This window comes from Anomalospiza imberbis, chromosome 3 (genome assembly GCF_031753505.1).
Source record: "Anomalospiza imberbis isolate Cuckoo-Finch-1a 21T00152 chromosome 3, ASM3175350v1, whole genome shotgun sequence".
Classification (NCBI taxonomy): Eukaryota; Metazoa; Chordata; class Aves; order Passeriformes; family Viduidae; genus Anomalospiza; species Anomalospiza imberbis.
In genome coordinates, this window is record NC_089683.1 from 21,204,593 (window position 1) to 21,231,914 (window position 27,322).

The 27,322-nt window shown below is 38.7% G+C and overlaps 1 protein-coding gene across 7 annotated transcripts in view; it reads left to right on the top strand.

Moving 5' to 3' along the window:
- The window catches only part of ARHGEF10 (Rho guanine nucleotide exchange factor 10), a 105,152-nt gene that overhangs the window by 31,295 nt on the left and 46,535 nt on the right, over positions 1–27,322 (top strand). For 4 of the 7 annotated variants that reach the window (XR_010997016.1, XM_068183576.1, XM_068183579.1 and 1 more), the window contains exons 6-18: positions 851–930; positions 2,012–2,068; positions 4,687–4,850; positions 8,002–8,118; positions 9,286–9,400; positions 11,873–11,985; positions 15,753–15,830; positions 16,052–16,231; positions 17,505–17,621; positions 19,415–19,507; positions 20,892–21,062; positions 23,334–23,479; positions 25,830–26,005. Coding sequence is in view for 6 of the 7 variants with exons in the window: in XM_068183576.1 (XP_068039677.1) it covers positions 851–930; positions 2,012–2,068; positions 4,687–4,850; positions 8,002–8,118; positions 9,286–9,400; positions 11,873–11,985; positions 15,753–15,830; positions 16,052–16,231; positions 17,505–17,621; positions 19,415–19,507; positions 20,892–21,062; positions 23,334–23,479; positions 25,830–26,005 (1,607 nt within the window). In the remaining variant the exon portion in view is untranslated. The remainder of the gene's footprint in view (positions 1–850; positions 931–2,011; positions 2,069–4,686; positions 4,851–8,001; positions 8,119–9,285; positions 9,401–11,872; positions 11,986–15,752; positions 15,831–16,051; positions 16,232–17,504; positions 17,622–19,414; positions 19,508–20,891; positions 21,063–23,333; positions 23,480–25,829; positions 26,006–27,322) is intronic. The other 3 variants (XM_068183578.1, XM_068183577.1, XM_068183580.1) reach the window with 2 other exon arrangements.

Consider the following 27,322-nt stretch of genomic DNA (forward strand, 5'->3'; position numbering starts at 1 on the left):
TTCAAACCCTCCAAGGATGGAGCTGCTGCAGCTTCCCTGAGCAAGTCTTCCCTGCTGTACTTCCCTTCCCCCCTTCCCCACCCCTACCTCTCCAAATGTCCAAACCAAATCTCCCAGTGGGCAGTCTGTTGACCATTCCCCCTTTGTCTGGCATTAAAAAAAAAAAGGGTCCAAAAACCCCCAAAAGAAACCCCCCCCAAAAAACATAACCCTGATTCCATCTCCTCTGTAGTTCTCTTTTGGATAGTTGTAGCTGCTCTTGGATCATCCCATAACATCCTTTTTACCAGCCTAAATAATCTCCATATCTTTTATCTCCTTCCTTGTAAACCATGTGCCTTAGTCCTTCACTTCAGTTTCTGTACATCTCTCTAGAAGTAGCTTCAGTTTCTTCACAGCTCTCTACCAGGGGAGTGTTGGGAAGCCGAGACTGGATGTGCTGCTACAGGTTCAGCCTCACCAGCACCAGGTGGAGGAGGAGAGCAGAGCTTTGCCTGATGGCTCCTGATGTAACCCAGAGTGTCTTTATTCCTATTTACCATGAAAAAGAAGTTCTCACTTCACTGTTTCTGAGAGAATTTCCTGTGTTCTGATAGATGAACTCAAAAGCAGAGTATTTTTTAAGATTGTAAAGAAAGCGTTTTCAATTTTCTGACAAAAATTGTCAGACTACTGACTAGAATAGCTTATTCATCAACCAGCTACATACTGAAGGAACATTTTTGACTAATCAGCAACCTAGGAGTGGAAACTAGAAGGCAGAAATATATTTGTTGTCTTGTCTTCATGGATGTTTTAAAATGTTGTGGTATAACTTTTAGTTCTTTTATTTTGTTGCCTCTTTTTCAAGTGAAGATAACCAGACCAAGAAAGAGGATGATGCCCTGGCCAAATGGGTTGCAGATCCTGCAAATACAGCATGGATGGAAAGTAAGTACCCGTGAGCACTGAAGTACAGCTGTGGAAGGTGGTCAGTTTTAAGTTGTGATCAGCAGTATGGATGTGTCTATGTGCACAAGCAGATTTTATGGGAATGTCCATGTTCACTTTTACTGTGTGTTTTCAGATAGATTTCAGAACCAAACTGTACCAGTTAGAACTTTATTTTAGAATAAAGTTAACATTCACTTTTCCACCTGTTGGAATCTGTGGAATCATGTGTTATGGAAGTCATTTGGCTCCATCAATGCATGTGCAGTGGAAATAAGCTCCAGTTCAGAGTCCGATCTGCGACTGTATTTGAAATTGCTCTTCTTGTGCAGTAGTAGCAAATAAGTACTTGGAGGAGGAGGAAGGGAAGGAATTGCTACTGTCTTGGTGTGTGCTGTTGATTCTTGGCTGGCAGCTTTATTTTAAATCAGAACAGAGACTGTGTGGTTTGAGGACAGATTATCCTGCCTGTTCTCAGTTGTTCCCACTGGACTGGAGTTCATCTTACATATTTTGTGAAGTGACTGAAGAATTTGCATTGTCATTCTGCCTCTTAATGGTAATCATTACATTATTTAGTTTTGGCTCTTTTTAAAAAGTCAATTTCAGCTTTTCTACAGCCATTCAGTAAAGCAATGAGCAGCCTTCAACAGGCACAGAATATACCATACTTCTGTAAGAAGGAGGGAGAAATATTGGTTTTTGCAGTGGATTTTTGTTTTCAGGCTACCAAAGGTCACTATAACCAATGCAGATAAAACTGAAATTTCACAAAAATCATATACTGCTTGGTGCATTATTGCAATATTTGAATGATTAGATGTGCAAGCAAAATGTTAGTGGAGAGTGAGTCATATCTCCATTGTATTCATATTTAACCAAATTTCTTTAAAATATAATAGTATATTTCAGTTGGAGAGGATCTACAGCATTTCAACTGCCTGACCATTTCAGGGCTGACCAAAAGCTAAAGGCATGTTAAGGGCTTTGTCTGCCTCTTAAACACTTGGTCCCATTCAAATTTTAAGAAGTTTCTCTTTTTTTTTTTTTTTTTTTTTTTTTTTTTCTGTCTTGATTTTAGACCCGGATGAGGTAATTTATGATGATGTGCCAAGAGAAGATTCAGACTCTGAACCAGGTTTGAGGTCTTTGTAATGTTAAAAGCAATGTAAAATGGAATTATGTGCATGTATACTAAATGGATATGTTCATTAAGTGCCTAAAATATATATAAATGGATTTACCATTGTGTCAATAATTGGTAGGTCTTAAAAAGTTCAGAATTATACTAATACTTTAAAGACTATCTCAGGAGGTCTCCTATACTGCTCTTCTCAGAAGCTGAATTCTACTTTGTTTTATAGATACTGTTACAAATGCTTGAGTATTCTGCATATTAGAGAATTACAGTGCTGAGTGTTGCAGCTGTAGTGCCCTGAACAAGCAAGATAGTTAGGAATAGGGTGTTTTAAATAGTTAAATGATGTATGATAGTGTGTCATTGTCGTGGTTATAGAGAGAAGCTCTTTCCTTGAAAGTCCCCTTCAATGTATTAATGCTTGATAGATGGAAGAGATGGTCCAGGGTGGCTGTTCACCCTCCTGATTGTGACTCTACAGAAATGTTTTATTTCAGCTTTGAAGTGATCTGCTCCTGATGGTCATGACCATGTTTGGAGGGGGCAGAATAGATCTCAAAGTAGTTACTGGAGTCAAGATTTTACCTTTACTGGAAATGATGGAGTTAGGGTTCAAGAAGCATATTTCATTGAGTTCTTGCTCAGGTTTGTTTTGCAGTTTTTGGCTATAGTGGAGTCTGCTTAAATATCAGTTGCTACTGACTGATTTTGTGTTTGAGTGAATTGGCTTATTGGGGGCTCAGCATCTTACTCATTGTGGCTCTCTGAGTCTGTGGCTCTCTATCAGTCTTTGATACTGAAATTTGTAATGAATCAAGAAAACATTTAAGCTTTCTTGTGTGAAACCCACATTAAATTAATCTTTAAAGCTGTAGCAGTTTAATTTCTTGTCCTTAGTAATGTTCAGGCAAGGTGTTGTACAAATTATTACTGAATTTTTTTCATTTATTATTGGAAAGTACCGTGTTACATTCATGACTTGAATGCTTATATTACTGGAAGTTCCCTCAGGGCTGCTCTGAGCAGGGACATCTTTGTGCTGTTGCTGATCAGTCAGGAAACACATACACCAGGCCCAGGTGGCTGAGCTAGGTGGGATGTGGGATATGGAGCAAAGCTCTGCTGAGCATATTGGTCAGAATCTTTAGCTTAACCCATAAGACATCAATTAAAATTTTGATTTGCATGTTGTCCCCTAAGACATTGAAATAGTCTGAGAAAATAGGTAGGACAGGAAGTTTCATCTTCGTACATTCATGATCTTGATGTTTATTATTTGATATTTTGTCAGGGAGATGCAAGTATTTCAAAAAAGTTTCAGTCAGACAATCTACATTACCACATGGACAAGATAAATTCACCCAGTCACGGGGTAAATCCTGCCCCAAAGCTCACAGGATTTAGACTTGCAAAAGTCTTGATTTATTTTAACTTGCTATGATGGTTCTTTTAAATTACTCATTGTGCTAGATTACCACTAAGATGTCTTCTTCAGTAACAATATTTTAAGGACAGACTTGATATACATGGGGATTTAAAAAAAAATTAAAAATCTGAATCTTCCAAATTAGACTAATTAAATTCTTTATAATTAACACAGAGGATTTGAATGTTAATATTAAAATCCAGGGTTTCGATGGATGCGTAAAACATATCAGCTTTTCTTTTGAGTACATGTTTTTTCTCTGTGTAAATGAAACGTCAATCTTAAAATAAAAGCACAGCTGCTGTTTCCTGAATTTAATAGGAGACAGTTGTAAATGCTGCATCATAACCTCTGACAATAGTGATTCCTGATAGAAGTGCTGTACCATGACAAGCATCCACACTTTTCCACTTAATATGGTAATATTAATCATCAATCACTGACAGATAATGCTGCAGCTAGAGTGCATTCCTGTTTCCTGATAAGCAATTGGCTCTAAATTTTCCATTTAATTTGAGTAAGTTTTATGTTCTTGACATCTGTGCCAATGGAAAGACCTGTGTCTTTAAGAGAAGGTACTTTGGTCAGCCTTTGCAATATAGATTTGAAAAGGTTATGTCTTGGAAAGGTTAATACTTCAAGTTTTTAGAGTAAATTACGAGCAAGGTAGCTGCCAGCTATGGGAGACTTCCAGTGACTGGTGGTGATGAGTCATAAAACACCATTGTGTAACACATTTCTTGCTACTTTGGTTCGACCTGTTCTGCTGGAAGTAGTGACCTTTTCATTTGATTCTTGCCATGTTTTAGCATTTTTTATCATGTCTCTAGGGACAAATGGCAAGCTTAAAAATGGAAGGATGTTGCTTCTCAGTACAGATGTGCATTCACAGAGTTTAAACTTCCTTTGAAGTTCTAAATAATTTTGTGGGATTTGGACACAACATTGTCATTTGAGCGGCACATGTTTCTAAAAGGATCATGGTGTGTACCCATAACACTGTCCTTTTTTAGTATTCTGTTTCAGAAAGACAATCCACTTTGGCTATTTGAATATTGGATTTAATTCAGAATTTTTAATGTGCATACAAAAGTCTGTGCAATTCTTTATAGCATATCCTGAACAAGTTTTCTGGTGTTCCAACAAACATGCATTTCAGTGTAGCTTTTTTATTTTGGTTTAATTCTTGCAGAGGAAATGATTTATGATGATGTTGCAAATGGTGATGATGGTGGAAACAGCTCACTGGAATATGGGTGGAGTTCAAGTGAATTTGAAAGCTATGAAGAACAGAGTGATTCTGAGTGTAAAAATGGAATTCCCAGCTCCTTTTTGCGAGGCAACCACAAGAGACATGTATGTATCCGGCAGTGCTGCTCAGTCATTGAGGTTGTCCTGGTTTCTAACACTTGCCTTTCTCACCTGTATTTCTTTTTTTCCTCAATTCAATTTCAAATGCCAACAGCATCTTTTTAAAGGAAATATGAATCAGTGTGGGAGTGACAGTACATAACAAAATGTAACAGGGAAAAGCAGATATGAAAATATTAAACAGAAGCTTCTTACTAAAAAGATAAAACTCAAATTGGATAAAAATGAAATTAAAAGTGAGATTGTTTTTGCTTATGGGCAGTTCCTTACCTTTTTCTTCTTTTGCAGTTGCTGGATTAGTGTAAGTGGTAAATAAGTGTGGAAAATAATGTGAAAAATAAATGGGGACAAGCCTGACAAGAATTGATGGTTTGGGATCTTTAGGTGCTCCAAAGTCACAAAACTCTTTGCCAGTGTTCCCTAGGTTTCTGTCTTAGATCTGCATCAGTTTGCTTGTTTGAAAGTGAGCTTAAAAAACTTCTGAAAGTAAAAGATTTTTGTGATCAAAGAGAGTTCTACCTGTTAGGAGAGAAGAGAGGTGTCATGATTAAAATGATCCATCTGTGACACTTCTCAGGTCTCGTACCTGTGGCTCCATCTGTTCTGCAGGAGGCGAGAAGGCCCAGGTGACACAGCTGCCTGTCCTCGCTGCGCCTCTCTCATTCCACAGGGAGAGAGGCCCTGGGCTTTTGCCTTTTCTTTGCCTTGGCTCACTTCTGCCCTTGAGTACCCTCTTAGTGAGAGGCTCCCCAGTGTGTGCTGACTGGGGACAGATCCCCAAGAGCCACTTGGCAACTGTGTGTTGTGAGCTGCCTCAGCACCCCGTGGCTGGAATGTGCAGGGGTTGCAGACAGGGTGTTATTTCATGGGACACTTATTTTCATTTTGCAGGTTTCTTAATTTGATGAGAATAAAAGCCTTGCTGTCTGTGTTTCCCTCCAGTACATGTAAGCTGCTCTCCCCTCACTTCCATCCTTGCTGCACGTCCTTTGGAAATCAGGGAGTGAGCAATTAACTGCAAGACTTGAGCCAACCCAAATCTGCACTTTGTAAGCTGAGTGCTCATCCTCTGTTTTTGTCTTGGTTTTGCTCTGACTAGAATGATCTTAAGCTGTTGCAGCTGTTTGTTTGGGAGATTTTTCTAACAAGACTGAAAAAATGGAGTTTGATTTTTTTTTTTTAATACCTTGGAAGAGACTAGGAAATTAGTTTGCATGTGGGTGTGTAAGCCTTAACATGGCTGCTGGCTTATTCTTTTTTTTTTTTTTTTTTTTAATCTTCTCTTGTTATCCCTAGCTTCAGCTTTGGCCATAGTCATAAGAATCTATTTACATATGTGAACAAAGCAAGGTTTAAAGCCATTTTTTTGGAACTCTTAAAAGTATACTATGATCTGTCATGGAAAACTGTTGGCAGTGGTTGAATGTGATTGCACCAGAATCAGGCACAGAGCGTCTGAGCAAGAGACTGAGGAGTGATGAGAGAAGAGTGGTGTGCCCTTGGGTACTGCCATGCATATGGCTTTTTCAGACCTGTGACAAAAGGTTTTGGAGATTGCCTTGTGAGGATGGGTGTGAGGAGGTGAGGAACACTTAAGCTGGTGGATGGCAAAGTCAGATAGGCTCCTGCACGTGGATGGGTTGCTGGGAAATGTAGAAATCAGGAAATTAGGGAAGGGTTTTGGCAGAGAGTGAGAAAAGAAACTTTAGAATTGAAAAAAAAGCCCCTTGCAACAAGCAACCAAGAAAACAAAACAAAACAAAAAATGACAACAACAACAACAAAACAAACAAACAAATGAAAAAAAAAAACCAAACCAAAACAAAAAAAACCCACAAAAAACAATCCCAGCCCTCCCTGCATTGGCATTTCAGCATGGGCAGACACTACTCTTCTTTATGTACATTTTCTCTATATCCATTCCTTGCACTAACTCTCACTTCTCCTCAGGTCCTGTGATGGATATTACAGTATATTCCCAGCACTGCACATCACCTTCTGTAGCCTTTCAGAGCCTGTGAGGGACTTGTCATAATTATAGTGTTAGTTGAAAAGTATGGCAAGGTTGGAGGTGGGATTTTTAATTTTAAGTGCTTACTTCCTTCAAAGTCACCTTTTCATTGTAATTCTTATTATTCTATTTATTTACTAATTTATTTTAAGAAGGGAAGGTTTTTGTGCTGTCAAATATTTCTTGTCTGTGAACCAGATGCTATTCTCTATTATACTGCTGTAATGCCAGAATTATGATGTTAGAGGTAATTGCATCCTGACCCAGTCTAGTGGAGCTACGTGCTGGGCCTGTTGCTTTGTTTTCAACTCAGTAGGCCTTCTCTTTCCTGGGGCTTTGATCTCTTGCCAAATAACTCTGTTAATACCAAGCTGTGGGGTTTTACACTGGACTTCTATTATAGGGCACACCAAATATTTTCCTCTTTTTTTTCTTTCCTGGTTGCATTTTAACCTCTTTTATCTACCTTTGTCAAAATGTTTAACAAATGGTAATTAGTGTTCCAGAGCATTCCTTTCTCTGTGATAGTTTCCTTACCTTGCAAATGAATATATTTATGTGTGAGATGGTTACACCCAAGTTCATACAATGAGGCTATGATGCATGTGGAAACCACAAGAATGTGAATCCTGTTAGTGTCTCCTTACCTGACTCTCTGCCCTGTCAATTTCTATATTCTCAGGTGCCAGCAATCTCCACAGGCTCCTCAGTCTCTAAGTTTTCTTCTGATTCACTGTTTTGAAGGACAGTCTGAAATACAGACTAGGGTTTGGGCTCCAGTGAATAATGCTTATGGTTAAAGCTGATGTATTATTTCCATGTGGTTTTTAAGAGATAGGCAAAATACAATTAATATGTATAACAATTTAGTTGCCTTAGTCTAAGTGGCTTGGCCCCTGTCTTTACAGAAAAGCACCTGGTGGAGTTCAACAGTGCCCAGGAGTGATGGTCCCTTCCTCGGACTGGAGCTTCCCTCAGTGATAGCTTTCCCTCAGTGATAGTTTTCCCTTAGTTGTCTTTGGGCCAGTAGATAGATGGGGCATTGTGCATGATTTATGTGAGTGCTTTAGCATGAAGTTTTCACTATGGCTTTTTGAAAAGATTGTGTCTTTTTATACACTGTAGCTTTCTCATGACCTAACGCGTTTAAAGGAGCATTATGAAAAAAAGATGAAAGATTTGATGTCAAACACTGTGGGAGCAGTAGAGATTCAGCAACTAAAGCAAAAACATGAGCTGAAGGTAGTGTAGTTGATTTTTGTAACTAGCTACATTTAAATAATTGCTTTTCCAACACAGACAATGTTGTTTTTTATTAATAGCTTGAAAAAGTAGATATTAATTTGTATGAAATGAATTCTGAATGTGCTGAATTTTTATCGTGTAGTCTTAAATTAAAGACTATAATATTGCTATACTCTTAAAAATATTTGGTCAAGGACCTTTTCTCATGCTTACTTTTAATGTTAACAGTCTCAGAAGATGAGATAGGGCACTGACTTTCCCTAATGACTGGTGCCCTTACTCCAGAGTGTGAGCCAGGTGCACAACCCTAGTGTCTCTCTGAGACCTTGGCTCCATGAGGCTAGCCTAGTCCTAGCTCTGTAGCCACAGAGGATCAAATTGAGAATCTCCCTGCTCTCCATTCTGAATGGAACCAGTATGAAAAGACTGGGTTTTTGTGAAAAGCTTCAGTCTCAAACCCAGAAATTGCCTGATTGCATCAAGGCAGCTTTGTTTGTGTTCTGTCAGTAGTGGGTTTTTTTTGTTGTAGGGACATTTTGGGAAAGAAGTACAAAGCAGGGTATTTTAATAAACATGTTCCAGCAAAACAAAATTTCTTTGGTGTTTTTTTTTTTTTGTTCCATGAAATTTTATTTGACTGTAGTAGTTCACTGTATGATTATGGCATTCTTAATTAAATCATTGTATTTCTTCAATTAATGAAGTTATTAGTTGTAACTTTTTCCTTCATAACAGTGTTTGTTTAAGAATGTAGTTAATATATAACTGAGTCTAGGGGATTATCTTTAGGTCAGAAATACTTTGGAAGAGTTAATGGGACACTGAAAGATGGACAAGACCTCTGGCCGTTAATGACCTGTGAGTAGTAGGTATTTGTTCCATAAGATAACATTTGAGACTATTTAAAGTTTCTGTTTGAATGCAGAAGGGTTCTTAAGCATTTCTGCTCTTTTAGACTTGCACACAGCATTGCCATGAAGTAAGTCCTTGTCTCCAGTTTTTATTTTATTTTGAAATACAGGAGCTTGGCTTTGAGCTTTCATGGTTCTCTCTACTTATTATGTATTCATTGACTTTGGACGATATCGATATCCTAAAAGTGTGCAGGCTCAAATGTTTTCCTATTATTCACTGAACATGTAGACTATATATTTTGTCTTACAGATGCAAAAGCTTATGAGAGCTGCTAGAGAAGGTACCAAAGATGGACTTGAAAAGACAAAAGCAGCTGTGAAGAAGGGTCGTTCCTTCATTCGGACAAAATCTTTCATTTCTCAAGGTACCTGCTATTTCGTTTTTCTTTTTGTTACATTCTCTAGTAATTTCTGAGAATGAATGGCCTAGCGAATTTTTGTAGTGGGAGCTGAGAGCTAGGTGCAAGAAATCAGATATATATCAAAAATGTATGGTATAATATTCAGTTTAGATGACAGTATGGTCAATGCATCTTGAGCAGTTTTTTCTGTTTGGGGCAAGAACCTGAGTGACCTGAGAAACCTGAGGATCACAGAGAAGGGTCAACTTAAGAATAATAACAAAAAGTCCCACCAAGCAGTGTGATCTAGGTACTGGTAGATGGGAGTACGGAAGTGATGTTAACTTACTGTTGTGGTGTAACCCCAGCCAGCAGCCAAGCCCCACACAGGCACTCACTCACTCCCCTACCACCAGGACTGGGGAGAGGATTACAAGGGTAAGAGTGAGAACTTGTGGGTTGAGTGATTGAGTGGGTTGATTACTATGTAATGGTGAACATAAAAGCCACACGCAAGCAAAGAAAGACAAGGAACTAGTTCACTGCTTACCAAGGGTAGGCAGGTACATAACCATCTCCAGGAGAGAAGGGCCCTATTACACACAGTAGTTACTTGGAACAACAAACGCCATCACTCTGAATGTCCCCTCCCCTTACTCTTCTTTCCTCCCACTTTATATACTGAGCATGATGTCATATGGTCTGAAATATCCTTTTAGTCAATTTTGGTGACCTTTCCTGGCTGTGTCTCCTCGCAGCCTCCCATGCATCCCCAACACCCTTGCCAATGTGGCAATATGAAAAGCAGAAAAGGCCTTGTCTCTGTGCAAGCCCTGCTCAGTAATAACAAAAACATGTCTGTATTATCAACCCTGTGTCCAGCACAAATACAAAATGTAGCTTCATATTAGCCACTGTGAAGAAAATTAAATCTACTTCAGTTAAAATCAGCACAGTTACTAAGTCTGTCCAGGTCTCTCCATCAAATAACTCTTGAATGTCAGGAGATTGTACTGTTAAGACATGGTTTTCAGTGGAGAAGTAGTTGACTATTTTAAAAAGTTCATCATTTGTAAGGAGTAATGCTTTCCATGCTTAAGAGTGAAAGTAGGGGAAAAGACTGTACTGTACTGTTGAAAACTTAATCAGTTGTTGATTTTTGATGAAAGCTGAATTTGGGTTGGGAAAACAGAAAGTGATATAAAATCAAAAAGCCACAGAAGTATTTGTGTTCTTTCTGTAGTTGAGAGCAAGTGACAATCCTTTGTCATGAGTGGTGGCAGCAGCTGTCCACAGGTAATTTTTTCAAGAGACAGGTGGTAAATTAAAACTAGTTTATTTTTCAGATAAGTCTGAGAGATAGTGTATCTTTCTGCTCAAGTTTCTGCCCAACTAATTAAATGTTAGTAACTTCAGAGCTTATAAAACTACAATTTTGGGAAGCTAAAACCACAAGGCTGGAACAAAATATTTTTCTTGAGAAAAATAAAGTTGGTGTATGGGCCATGACACATCTTACATCTCTGCCATGACCTCTGATTGCTTCTCAATTTACTTAATTCAAAAATTGAATATAGAATGGTACAAAGAATGAGGTGATCAGAAAGTGTATCCTCAACTTCTTGCAGTCGAACAGATGAAAATGATCTGCAGGGCAGTGTAATGATGGACCTGGCATTTCTTCTTACATTTCTGGAGATTAGGTTGCAGACACAGTATATCTGTGGATGACTGAATCTCATAACCACTTTCCAAATCAGCACAGAGCTAGTGAAAAATTTGTTAAGTTTGTTAACTAAACTCACAAGTTTCCCCCAGCCATCAGATCTGCTTCCCTTAGTTCTCTTTTTGTTCTAAGACCGTTTCTTATACTGTTCTCTTTTTATGTCTCCTTTCCTCACATCTGCTTGTTTGGCTGGCTATGTACTGCCACCTATCAGTGCACTTCGGTGGTGCTTTTTCAGTAACATTTTTACCCACAGAGCAATGCAGAATCCCTCACTCCTTTCTGATGAAAGCAAACATTTTGGTTAATTTGGCTACTTTAGTTCAGCTATAGAAGGGTGTATGGAATTTTTTTTAGCTGGATCATAATATGGGTTTTCAGTTTCTTCCCAGGGAACATTTATTTTAAAACTGCTGTCCCTGGAGCTGTAGTGCTTTAATCCAAGTTGTCATGTTCTGCCCTCTGGATAGCCCCATTCTCCTGTCTGAGAAGAGGGAGTAGAGGTCAAGCAAAGGATGCTTAAGCTGCCTGCAGCTGTGGGAAATTAGGATGCCTATGAAAGGTGTTCTGTATTAGAGTACCTACTGGTGGTAGAATTAATGTGATTTCACAGATGATACAGAAGTGCTGGGAAATTTCTTTTGTTTGGTAAATTAAAATTTAAAATTTCTGAGCTCGGATTATAGGGTCTTTGCTTTTTTGGTTTTTTTTTGCTTTTTTCTTCTTTCAATCCACACATAGAAGCTGACATTTTGGTTATTTATTGGTAGATCATAGATCATCTTGTCTGGAAGAAGAAGAGCTAAATTTATTTATTGATGTGGACTGTATGCACACAGAAGCAATTATGACTCCTATGCCTGAAGGATTATCACAGCAGCAGGTAGTAAGCTTTGGGAAATATAGTATGCTTTTTTTTCTCCCCTTCTGCTCTGCACCAATGGCTCTTAGGTGCCTTTGATCTTCAAACATATTGGCATTTTATTTAAGTGGATGTCAAATTCAGAACTGAATAAGTAGTTTTTTGAAAATTTGTGTGTTCCTAGTTGTTAGTTGCATCAGTACTGAATTCACCCAGAGGTGCAAAATGTTTTGCATTATAAGATTATCTATAAGAACTATTGAAGTGTTCAGATTGTTTCACTATCTGAACACTTAAACTAAATGTGATGGTTTTGAGTGAAAAAAAAAAGAAATATAAAGAATTTTTATTGAACCAGAAAACTTTGTTCCAGGTGCTCTGGGATTTCCATTTTAAATGTAGAGACTATCCTGTATGCTCTTTGAATCCAAAGGTTTTTCTTGGTTTAAAAATCATCCCAAATAATGTCAAGTCTACAGAAAAATAGAAGAATTTATTTTGCTGTTTTCTACCTCAAACTGTATAGTCACTGTGGAAATCACTTCTAAAAATACTGAATCAGCATCAGTTAAGAAATTTTGGCTGAAAATAAATTCCTTGGGTTCATGTTACTGAATTGTTATGACAACTAATAACTATATGAGAGTTTTTAGCTTCTTGGGGTGTCAAGTCATGAGTTAGTTGGTCTGTACCTTAAGAAAATGAACAAAAAAAACAAACTAAGGGGCAATTGAGGAAAGGGCTATATATTTTCGGATTCTTTTTTGTTTTGTTTTACCTTTTACTTGGGTGAAGTTTACTTTTCTCTTACGTTTAACACAGTGAAATGCTAATCTTGTAACAAAGCAACTATCAAACTGTGTAACAATGCTAATATTGTAACAAAGCAACTATCAAACTGTGTTCCATTACTGTAAGATTTTATTACCCTGTGAGATTTCAGCATCAGTCTGAATGCTCCTTCCTTATTTCCAAATAGGAATTTGAGTGGGTAGTTTTGTACAATTAAGTTCACCCTCTTTTGTAAAAAACCCCACAGTGCTTATAGTTTGGAACAAGCTGTTAATAGTTGTGTACGTCGTGACAAATATTGCTCATCTGCCCAGGAGGAGCTGTCCAAGTGGGCAGGAATGGAGTTAGGAAAGCCAAAGCTCAGCTGGAGCTAGTGAGGTGTGAGAGGCAACAGTGAAGAGGTTCTGATATGTACGCTGGCAACAAAAGGAAGCTGAGAAGAACACAATACGCTGCTTGGTGGGGCACAGACCTAGTGATAAAGGGTCAAAGCTGTGCCACCTTTGCCTTGGGTTTTACTGGTGAGGTTTGTCCTCAGGACTCAGCCCATGAGCCAGAGGCAGGTCTGCTGGGGTGAAGCCTAATCTGCAGCTGGGGGTGCTGAGGCCATTTGGACAAACAGCTGTCTGTGGGTCCAGATGGGATGGATATAAAGATGCTGCGGGTAAGGCCTGTCCCAGTCATCTAAGATCACAGTGGCCAGAAGACTGGGAAAAAGTGTCACACTCTTATCCACAAGAAGGAGAATTGAGTCTGGCCTCACCCCAGTCCCAAAAGTGATGGAGCATATACTCTTGGGATCTATGTCTGTGTTTAGTAGGACAAGAAGGTGAGTGGGGAAAAATCAGCATAGATGGACCAGAGTCCATTTGTGCATGACCATCTTGAGCCTCTTTGAGGTCACTGAGGGGAGAGGTGATTGTGGTGACTTTATGGGCAGAGGGGAGCAAAGTGTGCCACTTACCTCTGCCTTAACAGGGCTTTCAGCTGTATCCTGAAGCATTCCTGTACTCCTGTAGGTGAGATACAGTCTGTTTGGGTGGACTAAAAGGTGGGTGGGAAACAGGTGAGGACGCCACGCTCAGTGAGTCCATGGTACAAAGTGCAGCGGGTGGTCAGCGTTAGAGCTGTCCCCCAGGAGCAGGCACAGGCATCTGGCATTTAAAGCCTGTGTGAGTAATCTGGATGCCAGCTGCAGTGCACATCTGGAGGTGACGCCAAACTGGAGGGGTGCAGCAGCTGTGTGGGGAGGTTGGCTGCTGGTCAGCAGGGCTCGGTGGGCTGGGGTGTACAGAAACACCGAAGCAGTTCAGGGGGGCCAGCATAGCCTGGCTGTGGGAAGGGGTCACAGCCCTGGGTGCCCCAGGCCAGGGCCCCCTTCCAGCCCAGCTGCCCTGTCACAGCAGAGCTGCTCTGTAGACATGCTGGCTTCAAACAGCAGGTGGCATGATGGCTTCTGTTTAAATCCTGGTGCCCGCAAGTACTGAGGCTGGGGCTCATATCTATTGCAATAACCTGAAGCCACTACTGTGTATTCTTATTGTGTATTATAGAGCCTGAAATTTTTATTTCTACAGATGTTTATTCTTTTCAGAAGATTGAACTGTGACTAAAAGTAGGATTAGTATTCTTCACCAGGGCCACTGATCGGCTATACTAAATAAGACACTGCTAAATCCATTCTAAACAGAGATTAGACACAACTAATTTTACTGTATATATCTCAAGCAAAGTCTCAGATAATTTTGAAGTCCTCCTTTGAAATGTCAGTACCTGAAAGAAAATTCTCACATAACCTGTATTTAAATAATGCAAAATACAAGTGTGGAGAATTTAAAGGCACTGATGGTGGAGGAGGCAGGAGGCTGGGGATTCTGGAACAGAAAGAAGCAAGCCTGAGATTTGAATTTCATGGTCGTTTAGGCTAACTTAATACAGCAAAATGAACAGTTTTTCCTTCTCTTGTCTTATGGAAAGTGCTTTGATCCTACCCCTGTGCTGTCTTCTCTCTCATAGTCCCCTTTTGAAACTCTAGGGTGAGCTGGATTAGGAAATGGATTTGGGTGAAGACAGATCCTTGTAACCAACAAGAAATCTAATTGATGGCAAGAAGCTTAAGCTCTAAACCAGATTGGTTCTCCAGTCCTTCCTGTCCTGCCACCCACATGTCCATACAAAGTGCATTTCAGCTGAAGCAGAAAGTGGAGATGGTGTAATAAATAGCCTGTAGTTTAACATGAAATGTTAAGACCTTTTCCTGAAGGTCTTACAACTCTGTCAATGCATAACAATATAAATAAGATGGGGGACTTCACTTATGTGTGGTAATGCCCAAAAGAGAATGCTGACTTGGATGCTTTCTCAATGGTACAGTTTATACGGTCTAAACTTTAAAAGACAATTAGTATTTGCTTGTTTGCCCTTCATGTTGCTCCTAATAAATTTGTAAAATCTATTAAAAATACAGTTTAGGACTGATTTTTGAAAACTTCTTATCTATTTTGTTATAGCAAATCACTGAAGTAATCAACATCACCTTATACCTATGATTGTTTCCATTAATGCCTGCATATATACATTTAAAGTGCATAGGATTATAGAATATCCTGATTTGGAAGATCACTAGGATCATTGAAATCCAACTCCTGGCCCTGCACAGGACAGCCCTAAAAATTGCACCAGGTGCCTGAGAGCATTGTTAAATGCCAAAGTCAAAACAAAAGTTTCAAAAGTAAAGCTTGGAATTACAACAGTCAGAAAAAAATTACAGATATCGATACAATAATTGCTGTGTTCTTTAAAATCGGTAGTTTTAGAGTAATAGTAAATTTAATTACTTTTGAAGAGGTACAGTATTTTTAAATGCAGTTCCAGTATTGAAATTGCTCTGTATATCTTGTGTTTTATTAATGTGAGAATTTTATCATCATCATTTCCAACTATAATGAATGTGTTACCTGATTAGAGCTTTGGACAAAACTTTGTTGTTTCAACAGGTTGTGAGAAGGTATATTTTGGGCTCTGTAGTTGATAGTGAGAAGAATTACGTGGATGCTCTCAAAAGAATCCTGGAGGTACCTTAATATCTTTTGCATTTTAAAATTTTGAATATTTGAAAAAGAATCATTAAAGATCATTAAAGAATCTGTCATAAAACTAACACAGATTTTGCTATAGATACTTAATGCCAAATGTTCAGTGATTTTGCGTGTGTACTGTTGCATAAGTTTGTTTTTCTGCTTATAGAAGTCCATTTTTTGTTTGTTTAAATTAATTAGCTTTTTTTTCCCCACAGCAATATGAGAAGCCCCTTTCAGATATGGAACCAAAATTACTGAGTGAAAGAAAACTTAAAATGGTCTTTTATCGAATTAAGGAAATTCTTCAGTGCCATTCAATGTTTCAGATTGCGCTGGCGAGTCGTGTATCTGAGTGGGACTCTGTTGAAATGATCGGTGATGTCTTTGTTGCTTCAGTAAGCAAATGTGTCAGAACAGATAATCTGGTTTTATTTTAGTCTTGTTTTTCCATCTCCACATCTTTCTGACTTAGCTGCTTTATTCCCAAGTTCTCCAGTGCCTGTGGCAACTGTCAGAGTATTCATGTACTATCCTGATAAGGAAACTGACACCAACACATGTCTTCAGCTTGGTTGGCAGATGTGAAAGGATTGTGAGAAAAGTTTTCAGGCTTTGATTAATCTTTCAGGCATTTAAGTAAACAGTTTATTTTTATGAGAAATTATTGATTCACAAACCCACCAAAATTAGGGTGAGACTGAGGCTTGGTATCTCGTAAAAAATGGGTAGTCATACCTAGGAGTGTGCAAGTAGAAAGAAACCACACTAGGTAATGTCCTAAATTCCTGCGTTTTAACTGAGGTGAGGCACTGATAAAGAGTATTTGTAGAACCCTGTCCCATCATTAATGGAAGTCCATTCAGTAAAGGACAGAATTAGCTACTGCTTTAAATTAGAGAAAACAAGAAATGGCCTTGGTGGATAGAAAGATGTTGCTCACCATGAAAGTGTGTCTCTAAGAGGCTGCCTGCCTTCTCGCTTGAATGCTTTGTTTTATTGCCACCCAGGTGCTGAAAATCACCACTTTTTCATGCCTGTAAGAGAGCTGGGATCTGATCACAGTTCACCCAAAATGAAATAGTTACTAAAGATTTGTTGTTGAAGGGAAACCTGCCTTGTTGTGACTGAAGCAAGTTAGGTAGTCTTAATGAGAGCAGCTCTGCAAAAGAGAGGGATGAAATTACCAAGAAGGCAATGGGTGGTGATCTTACCATTCCCATGACTGTTTACAGGCCACACAGTCTGTCTGCTTTTTTGGTAAGTCCTTAATTGCTGAAGTCAGGATGTGAAGGCCCTGGGACTTTGCTGATTCACTTAATCTGGAAGACAGGTAGTGAGATGAACAGGGGATCTCAGCTGTCAATTTGAATCTCAGGGGATGCCCTTTGACTGCCGATTGTCCTCAGGTTCTGCTCCAGTGTTCTAGCCAAGATGAATCAATTTCTGTAAATACATTTCTTGCCATTCACAGCTGTTACATCTTTCTGTTTCCAGCCTGTCTTCTGCAGAAAGATTATTTTTGGTATTACCAGTATTTCTGTGTATCCAGCACTAGGCCAAGCAAAGCCTTTAGTTCTGAGTGAGTCCCTAACAGCCAGAGGTCTATATAGCTGTGCTGGCAGAGGTCTTTTGTATTTTTAGTTAGGATTTTCCCTTTTTTCTTTTCAGTTTTCTAAATCTATGGTATTGGATGCATACAGTGAATATGTAAACAACTTCAGTACAGCAGTTGGAATTCTCAAGAAATCTTGTGCCACCAAACCTGCCTTTTTAGACTTCTTAAAGGTTAGTTCATTCTTAAGATAGTTGTGCATATGCAATAAATAAGAAAGCATGAGTTATAATTTGGGAGGAAATTTGACTGCTGATACTGTATATTGTCTCACTGTTTTTATGGACTTAAGGTCTGTTTTATGGATTTGGCACAAACAGACCCCAGAGGATGCCCTTCCAGTATTGTATTTTTGGCATAATAACATGCTGCTAGGTCTGGGATGTATTTTGAAGTGCACAGTAGTTTTATTGTTATTCAAATCAGTTTACTGCTGTTTGCTTTACTTTATTTGTCTAAACATTAGGATTCTTCCAAATCAGGTGAGCTTCAAATAGTAGTTCACTGTATTAAGCCACATTTTAATTTGAAATTTATTTTAATTCTAATTTGTTTATTGTGTGAGAAGTAGTGCAGCTGGATTTCCATTCTACAACAATTTCCCTGGATTGTGAAGGTTATGTTTCTGGCTTGGGGTTGAAATTGGTGAATTTTTTGCAGAATGCATATTGCCCTGTTGGATATGATGCTTGTCATGACAGGTATGGAGAGCCTGGCACACACAGTAGAAGTGCTGTGAATCTCTAGGGTTGACACCTTACAGACAGTGCACAGAATTAATTGCAAGGCTTTTGGATTGTCTGTGACATTGCTGAGAGTCTGAAAGCTCAGCTTGTCTCATTCCCCAGGCATCCTGGATTGAGTTGTGCCTCTCAGAGCTGATCACCCTGTCGGGTCTGTTACAGTGGTCCAAAAAACAGTAAAAACTGGGTGCCTAGTGCAACTCTTAGGGTGCCTAGAGAAGGGTTGCAGGGGTTTGCCTTCAGATCTTAAATTAACTAGCAACTTTTTGGAGTGTGGACAACTCTGTGCAGGATGATACTTTGGAAGCCTCAAGCACCTTGAAGATCAGACTCTAATGAGTGTTTAGTCACTTGTTAAACATGTTCTACTGTTAAAAGCGTGTTTTTACAATAGAGAAACAATCCACACCTCTCATCACTGCTGTTCAGAGCCACACTGGTTCTGCTTCCAGAAACACAGCCAAACTCTCATGACCAATGACACTTCTTTACCTTTCCTTTTTTTTTCCTTTTTTATTTTTTGCCCGCCAGCAATGAAGATCAAAATCGTCACTACTGCTGTTTGGAAAAAAAATAGATGTTTATATAGATAACTATGGAAATAAGCTGTTGTGAAGCTGATAGTTGTAGCAATAAATAGCAATTTAAGCACAATGGTAATTTAATATCATTTAGATTTGCTTTGTTTTTAATATTGATTATTTCCTGTAACCTTCCTATTTCTGGCCATTTCTGGCTTTTTTGCACATGCAAAAGAAATGTGTCTGGTTTTATCTGCCATTCCTGGTAACTGAAATAATGGATTCTAACACGTTTCCAAATATAAATCAACATTTTTTCCTTTGTTTCTTCTAATAAAGAAGATCAAAATCTCTGTTTGCATAACACGGAGATTATGATGTTTTTCTTATATTTCCTCTTAATAACCCATAGGTAGGTTTTTGGATTTATAGGTGGTACATTGCTTGTGTGGCTTTAGGTCAGCTGTATTTATTTAAGGAGGATATTTCAGTTCAGTGGGAGGTCATCATTTTCATAGTGATGGGTTTTCTAAAAGATTTAATATTTTTAAATTAAATCTTGATAGTAAATGGAATCCTTACAGTGTTCCTATTATAATTAATGTAAGCAATATAGAAGAATTTTTAGGAAATGTTTTCCTTTTGTTCTGTAACTGGTGGAAATGTGTTCATGGTAGTAAATGTGGCTTTCTTGCATTGCAGCAGTGTCAGGAGTCAAGTCCTGATCGCATTACACTGTATGGTTTAATGATGAAACCAATCCAACGTTTTCCACAATTCATTCTGCTATTGCAGGTAAATGATGTTTACCAAAGGGAGGCTCCTTTTGCATCCTTGTATAGTTTGCCCTTGGGATTACATGGTAGTTGTCTTCTGCTATAGGATCTTGTTGCAGTGGAAGTGACCACTAGATCATGGGCAAATAAAGAGAAAATTTCAGTGCATTAAACATGCTGATCTCATAGTCTGATTGCAGGGATGGGCAGTAAGGGCACTGCAGGAAAGCCTTAGTAAACTTAGATTTACTATAGATTACTTGCTAAATAAAATATAGCTTATAAATAGTTTTCTAGTAAAGGTGTAGTTCAAATATGCTACTTGTTTATTATCTGTTTGTTAGCTAGTAACACTTCAAAACATGATGAGGAACTTAGTAGCATTACTTTCCATTGAAGAAAAAAACCAAGAAGATTAAATTCATACCTTAGATAGTTTAGAATACATGTGAGATGCAGAACAACAATCCACTCTCTGACTACTTGGCTCATAGGATCTGCTGCAGTATGTTGTAGCTTTCTTCTGACCTTTAGCGTCTTGTTTCTTTTCCTGTGGAAACTGTGGATTTGACAGGAGTCCTTGGGTCTCATGTCAACAGACAGTCAAGCTGCAGGAAGAGGACAATTCCCCAGTATAGACCTGCTCCAGACAAATTTACTCTGTTTTTACCTCCTTCCAGACCACAGCAGATCTACCCCAGTAAGCACTGCGTGTTAGCTGTGTTCGCAGGTGCCAAGAGGAGGACAGGCTTTGGGCTGCAAGTCTGGGAATTACTGGGGGTAGAGGAGCAGAGGTAGTCATGGGGGAAGCATGTGAATTGGAAGCCATGGTGAGAGTTTTTGAAATAGTAGCAACAATTAAGTTTATTGTGGCAGGAAGATTTTTAAGTGCTCTGGGAATGGAGACAAAGTATAATTCAAACTGTCCCTACTGTATGCCTACAAAAGAGAAAGACTTGGAGGAGCTGTTGTGACCTTAATGAAGTAATGCCTCCTAATTTAGAAGGAGTATGCTGTCCATGTTTTAATGAGGAGTAATAACAGTAATAAAAGTAATAAAGATAATGCAATATTATTATGACAGTAAATATCAGGAAAATTGTTTATAGACACATAGATATTATAGTATAGTACTGATTGCCAGATTGTTTAATATTATCTCCTGTCTCTGTAATTTTGTTCTTTAAATAAGAATGTGATCCCATTCAGTATATTTTTAAAGAATTACTTAGATATTTGGGAAGTTATGCAATGTGCTGTCTGAATATTCATTAGGTGTTTATTGGTCTTATTCTTTAGTAGTACTCAAGAATTTAGTTGTAACTGTACATTCTGTAATTTTTGGAACCTGAGTTTGAAAATAAATCTGATAGGTTTTTTTTTGTTTTATAATTGCCCCTCAGGATATGTTGAAGAACACTAATAAAGGACATCCTGACAGATTACCTCTACAGATGGCTCTGACAGAACTTGAGACACTGGCAGAGAAGTTAAATGAAAGGAAAAGGGATGCAGATCAGCGCTGTGAAATAAAACAAATAGCAAAAGCAATGAATGAACGTTACCTGAACAAGGTAAGGAAAGTAGGAAAATATAATGGAAATGGAACAGTCTGTTTCTGGGCCTTGAGCAATCTTTACAACACACACCAAAGAGACAGCTATGTTTTTTTTTTTTTTTTTCTGTAGAGATAACCACATGGGGTCATTCTAGTGGTAGATGTGAGATGTGATCTGCCTCTGGGACTGAACAGGCTCACCACTGTGTGCTGGAATAGGCAACACACTGAACTTGCCTCAGCAGTATTGGTGTTCTGTGGCAGTGTAGGAAATAATAATATATAGTAAAATCTCATGTATGTGTTCTGCATGGAAAAACTCAACTTTTCATTTATCTTAGAAGCGAGGAATTACTCCTGTGTAAAGAAAGGGACCATGTCCTTCTACAGCAGTGCTTCCAACTATGAAGCATTTCAGGATGTGCTATTGAATGGGTCCAACATCCTTGTTTTACGGAAAATCTCAGTCTATTTCATTCATATATTTGCATTGTACAATAGAAATATCTGAAAAGAACTCTAGAAGACATTCAGTAAGAAGGAAGGAGCAATCTCTTTTATTTGGGTTTATTAGTAGCTATCTGTACTGTGGATATACATATGCTTGTTTTATTTGTAATATAAATGATTCCTTCCTTCCCATGAAGTGGGGCATAAATGCTTCAATTACTGCTTTTGTGAAGTTTCAGGTTATTAGTGGGGATGTGCTGAAGGAATGGGGTTGTTTTTGGAGATACAAAAAAGCACATATTTTAGGAAAGCAATAGTCAACCAGAAAATACTTGTTTAAGCTATTTACCAGGAATGGAATACTGAATTTATTTTCATACCGGAAAAGCATTTCCATTCTAAGTGCATTAGAAGATGGATTCAGACATTTTATTTTCTAGTTGTAATAATCCTGCTTCATGAAGCAGCTATTACTCATCCGCAAATAGTTCCAAGACACAGAATGTGCTTTTGAAGAGGTGGCCAAGGTTACCTTTGGTCAGTTGATATTGATTGCAAGATTTTGTGTGTTACGCAGTGGGGAATCCATTGATATATACGTGGGCTGTCACTCCAAATCTCGCAGGGTCCCACAGGCCTTGTGTGTTAATATTACAGAATCAGCTGAGTTGGAAGGGACCCACGTGGATCATGGAGTCCAACTCCTGTCTCTGCACAAGACCAATCCTGAGAGTCACACCAAGTGCCTGAGAATATTGTCCAAGTGCTTCTTGAGCTATGCCAGGCTTGGGGCTTTGACCACTACCCCGAGGAGCCTGTTCAGTGCCCAAACAGTGCCCATCATGAGGAAGCTGTAGACTGCAGAGAGGTCTCCCCTCTGTCTCCCCTTCTCCAGACTGAACAGACCAAGTGACCTCAGTCACTCCTCATACACCTTCCCCTCAAGGCCTTTCACCATCCTTGAGGCCATCCTTTGGACACTCTCTAATAGTTTAATATCTTTCTTACATTGCAGCCCCCAAAACTGCACACAGTATTCAGGTGAGGCCAGTGCAGAGCAGAGTGGGACAATCCCCTCCCTTGCCTGGGTGGTAATGCTGGGCCTGATGCACCCCAGGACATGGTTGACCCTCCTGGGACTGTATATTTGCATATACAGTTTTGGAACAATGCCAGCCAGGGTGAAATAGATGGTGAAAGAGGTGGTTGGGTAGAAAATTAGAGAGTTGTGGACCATTTTATTCTGCTGGACACTATGGAGATGTGTTTGACATGTAAGGGATTGGTTCATGCTTGCGCACAGTGGCTGATCCTCAGCCCTTGAAGGCAAATGTCACTTGCAATTTACATGCCAAGAATCTCTTGGACATGTCATCTTCTCCACAGTCTGTGACACCCTGCCAGCTGCACTCCTCAGCTGTGTGAGCCCAGGGGGACAGAGCAGGCTGAGCACACTTCCTCCTCACACTCTGGCCTCCCACTCTGGGCAGCTGGAATCATGTGGACTATGAAAGAAGAGACTAAGGAAGGAAATCACAGAAATTGTGGAAGGAATAATTTTTTTCTCCAAGAAACCTTTATCAGTATGGAAGATTCCCAGAGCAGCCATGGTCTACATTAAGATGCAAAGCCCTTTAAGTCCACATGGATGACAGCAGAAGTTACTGTTTCTCTAAATCAAAAGCAGATTAATAAAGAGACCTAATTCCCTTGGCAAATCCACCTGCAATCACTTGTGCTAGGATGGCATGTGACAACCCATTGTTTTTGCTTTTTGTGTGCTGGATGTTGGATGCACTGTGTTTAATATACAATGCTGATTGTTTTCAAAATCCAGCTACTCAGCAGTGGAAACAGATACCTCATACGGACTGATGATATGGTTGAGACAGTTTATAATGACAAAGGAGAAATTATCAAAACCAAAGAACGGCGACTTTTCATGTTAAATGATGTGCTGATGTGTGCAACAGTAAATATTCGGTAAGATTTAACTTATAGTTTTTAAATGATCATTTGCACTTCAGGTGGAAAAAAGTGACACTTATTGAATTGCTTTTGTATTGTTGTATTTACTGTGGCTAATGGTTTCTAGGAGCAGTCATAATAAATGGATAACTAGCTTTGTTATAGTCCTGCAAATTGCTGGCTGATATTTGGAAGTTCTAGAGTAAATTTGTAAGAAATTATATCAGTTGGAGATTACAGATACAAACGCTCTGTAGTGTCTTGCTATTGCTGTGTATTAGTGCTTAGTGCAATATAGACATACCAGGGTAAGACTTTTTTTTCTTCTTCCTTAAATTCAGACTGTAACACACACAGATTTGTAACTTGACACAATTTGTGAAGTAAATACCACCCTCTGCAAAACAAATAACCTCCAACAAACAAATAAATGAAACCCATAATAAAGTCATGCAAGTTGCCAGAACAAACCTGGAACTTGCTAACAAAGTCCCGGATGGGGAAGCGTTGTTATCTCTGAGACCAAATATTGAAGGATTAAAGGTTAAATGCTTTGAAAAAGGCATTTTTTCATAGTTCCTTCTGTGCTTTTCTTGGCTGTAATTATTACTGTTACTAAATGTCTGTGTGTGCCAAGGTTGTGTTCACATTCATATGTTGCTTGTATCACAAATTGTTTTATGTAATGGTACATTCTGACAATGAAAATGCGGATTGTTAAAATCTAAAGAACAGCTTTTCTTAAGCATAATATGAGTTGACATCTTAATTCATTACTGAAGTATGAATCCTGTACATACATTTCTAAGTGTGTGATTGCTTGGTCTCATGTCCATGTGAGTGAGAAGTGCCATGAAATAACTATACTTTAGGAAATTAACAAGCTCATGTCAATTATCCTGTGGTCCTTGCCTTTACAAATTCTTTACTTTCTTAGTAACACTTGAATATTATTTTTAACTATTCATCTTTTATGTTCTTTCATACTAGTAAAGTCTTGGATTTTCTGTATTTACACTTGAAGCAGCAAAGTGCAGTCTGTTTTTGTTTTCCATGTTAAAAGTTCATGATCATGCCAAGTCTCTGACTCTCTGAGGGTCTTGTCCTTTGTAAAAGTATGTATCTTCTGCAAGCCATAGAAAATTCCTCTGTAACTAGTGGACCCTAGGCACCTGGGACATTTGAGTGTTCCTGGTTTGCAAAAGATAGATATTTTTACAGATGACACAACCATCAGGTCTTTCTTTGCACACAGTGTAGATGACCAGCAGGGACTGGTGGCCTGACTCTGAAGTAACAGCAGTTGGATAGGGTGGATGCTATCCCTAGTGACAGAACAACCTAGTTTTTTTGTTTGTTTGTTTGTTTTGTTTTTGTTTTGTTTCTTCTGAGCTAGGTCAAGAATTTATAAATATTTACTTAAGTTGCGGCAGTTGTGTTCTTTGTTCATACTTGCTTCCTCATTGAAACAAAAGTCTGTGTTGCAGATAGGTAGCTGACTAGCTGAATTTCAGCATTTAGTTCCTGTTCTCGATAAATGCATTTTGCTGATTTCTCTCAAGCATTTGACTTCTGGATTTCAGTCATTCTTTCTGTGAAGTAAACCTTTTGTGTTCACTTTAACATCTCTTTTGTCCTTTTTAGCAAATGTTTGTTACATGTTCTTGAATGGGAATAAGGGAATGAAGGAAACAAAGTAAAATTAATATTGATGTCATATTCCTAATGACATTGTCCATTGTCTCATATTCCTAATGAGCTTCCTCAGTGTGCTCTTTCCTCTGAAATGCCTGTTGTGATACACACTTCTTAAGCAACAGCTCAGGCAGGATTACTATTGGAAGCCACAGCAGTTGCAGAGGTCTGCTGTACAGAACGGTCTGGGCTGTGGGGCTTGGCAGAAATGTTGGCTTGTCAGCCCTTCAGTCGTCCTTCCTGTTGCCAGCAGTCATTCAAAGGTCCCATCATCTGTACTCTAAACATAGGAGTTAGGGCCCAAAAAGAAGTGTTTCAAAAAATCAGGAGAATGTGGAGCCAAAGTAAAATTCCAAATGCCAAAGCACTCGTATTAGGATTTCAGAATGCACATTGATCTTAAAATATGGTCATTTACATTTTGCTATAGAAATGTAAGAACTGTTGTTGGCAGTCCTGTGGTGTTTGCAGACAAGATTATCTGCACCTGCATGGCTGCTCTTTGCACGCTGAGAAAGGTCAGTCATGAAAATCAGCCTGATACATGTAATTCTTTCCAGTTGTGCATTGTACTCAAGCTGATAAACAGCAGATTTTAGCTTCTAAAATAATAAATAGTATGCCCTGAAACACAGTTGCTCGTCACAGCAATAATTTGTGCATCTTCCAGCTCTTCCTATGAAAGCAGTGGCACCATGACAACTGGCCAGAGGTATTTATTGAAGTGGAGCGTACCGCTGGGACAAGTGGACGTCATAGAGTATGGTAGCAGTGAAGGCCAAGGAGACAACTGCAGGTTCCCACCCCAGCTCTCTGCTGAAAATGTCATCATTAACTGTAAGCCAAGTAAGTGACAGGAGTTACTGACTTTTACAGACTACTTTGTTAAAATCCGTATTTGAAATTCAATGGGCTACTGAAAACAAAGGAATGCATTTTGTCCATGAAGATTTCTGTAACATGAAGAGTAGTAAAGCCTCTTTCTTTGGAAACTGAGAATGCATAAAGTGACAGCCAGGCTCCTGCCTTGCAACGTGAATTAGTTGTATTTGTCGTACTTTAGAATTTTATGCATGAATGAGTAAAGAGTTGTAAAGCATGAGAGTGTGCAGACGTTCAAAAATGTGGGTTTGATGTGGTGCGCCAGTGGTCTCGTGGTCACTGCTTCTGCTTTTGTTCTTTATCCCATTGTTAGAGCAAAGAAGTTTTTTTCAATAAAGATGACCAAGCCACCCTGTTGCTGTGATTAAATCTGGACACAAAGTCTGGTTACTGCAGGGTAACTTACTCACTTCTCTCAAACCCATGGTATCTTGCACCTTCAAGTGCTTCAGAAAAAAATCCTTAATGAGTGTTATTGAAACGATATGTTAGTAGGTAATTTCCTCCTAACCCCTCTCCAAAAAAGACCTCAAGCTCTGAAGTTTACAAATTCTTCTGTGCTAGTTAATCCCCCCTACAAGTCTGCCCACTGCCTTCAAGAGAAATATGAATTTTAAGACTTTACTTTTTAGCTAGACTTTCATACATAAGGAGTTATTTTAATATCCTGCTTATTGTCTAAATACTATAATATTAAATGCATTTAGATATCTCTAGATTGTGATTTGATTCCTATTCATGGATTATGATTCACATGGATTTCAGTACTAGTAGCTCTAGGCATTATTTCACACTACATTTATTTAATAGTGTACCCTTGGCTTCATGAATTTTCCCACAGTTGTGCTATAAGGAGGCATAAATGCTAGAGCATCAGTATAAAATTTGCTACGTCCTGTATTCTCCAGGATGGTTCTTGTCAGGTCTTCTTGCTCCTCCTTTTGTAAATAGCTGCAGAAATTTTTATGGGCACTTATGTCTTTATTTCAAAGATGACTTAATTCTTGTAATTCCTTTTAAGCAATAATGGACTACTTAGAGAATGAGATTAAAGCCTTTATCTTAAAATTTACCAGCTGCTGTATGCATAATCTTTATATAATCCTGAAAGGATTATATAAAGAAGTGTATTTCTTAAAATTGAGGGTCCCTTTTGTAGGTGAGTGTGGGAGGAACAGATTGTTGAATATTCTTACTATGATTTTGTGCCGCAGTTTCACAGCTGATAAGACCAAATCCTTGCATGTCAGTGTGGTCATTTGGGGAAGAAAAGCATGAGGG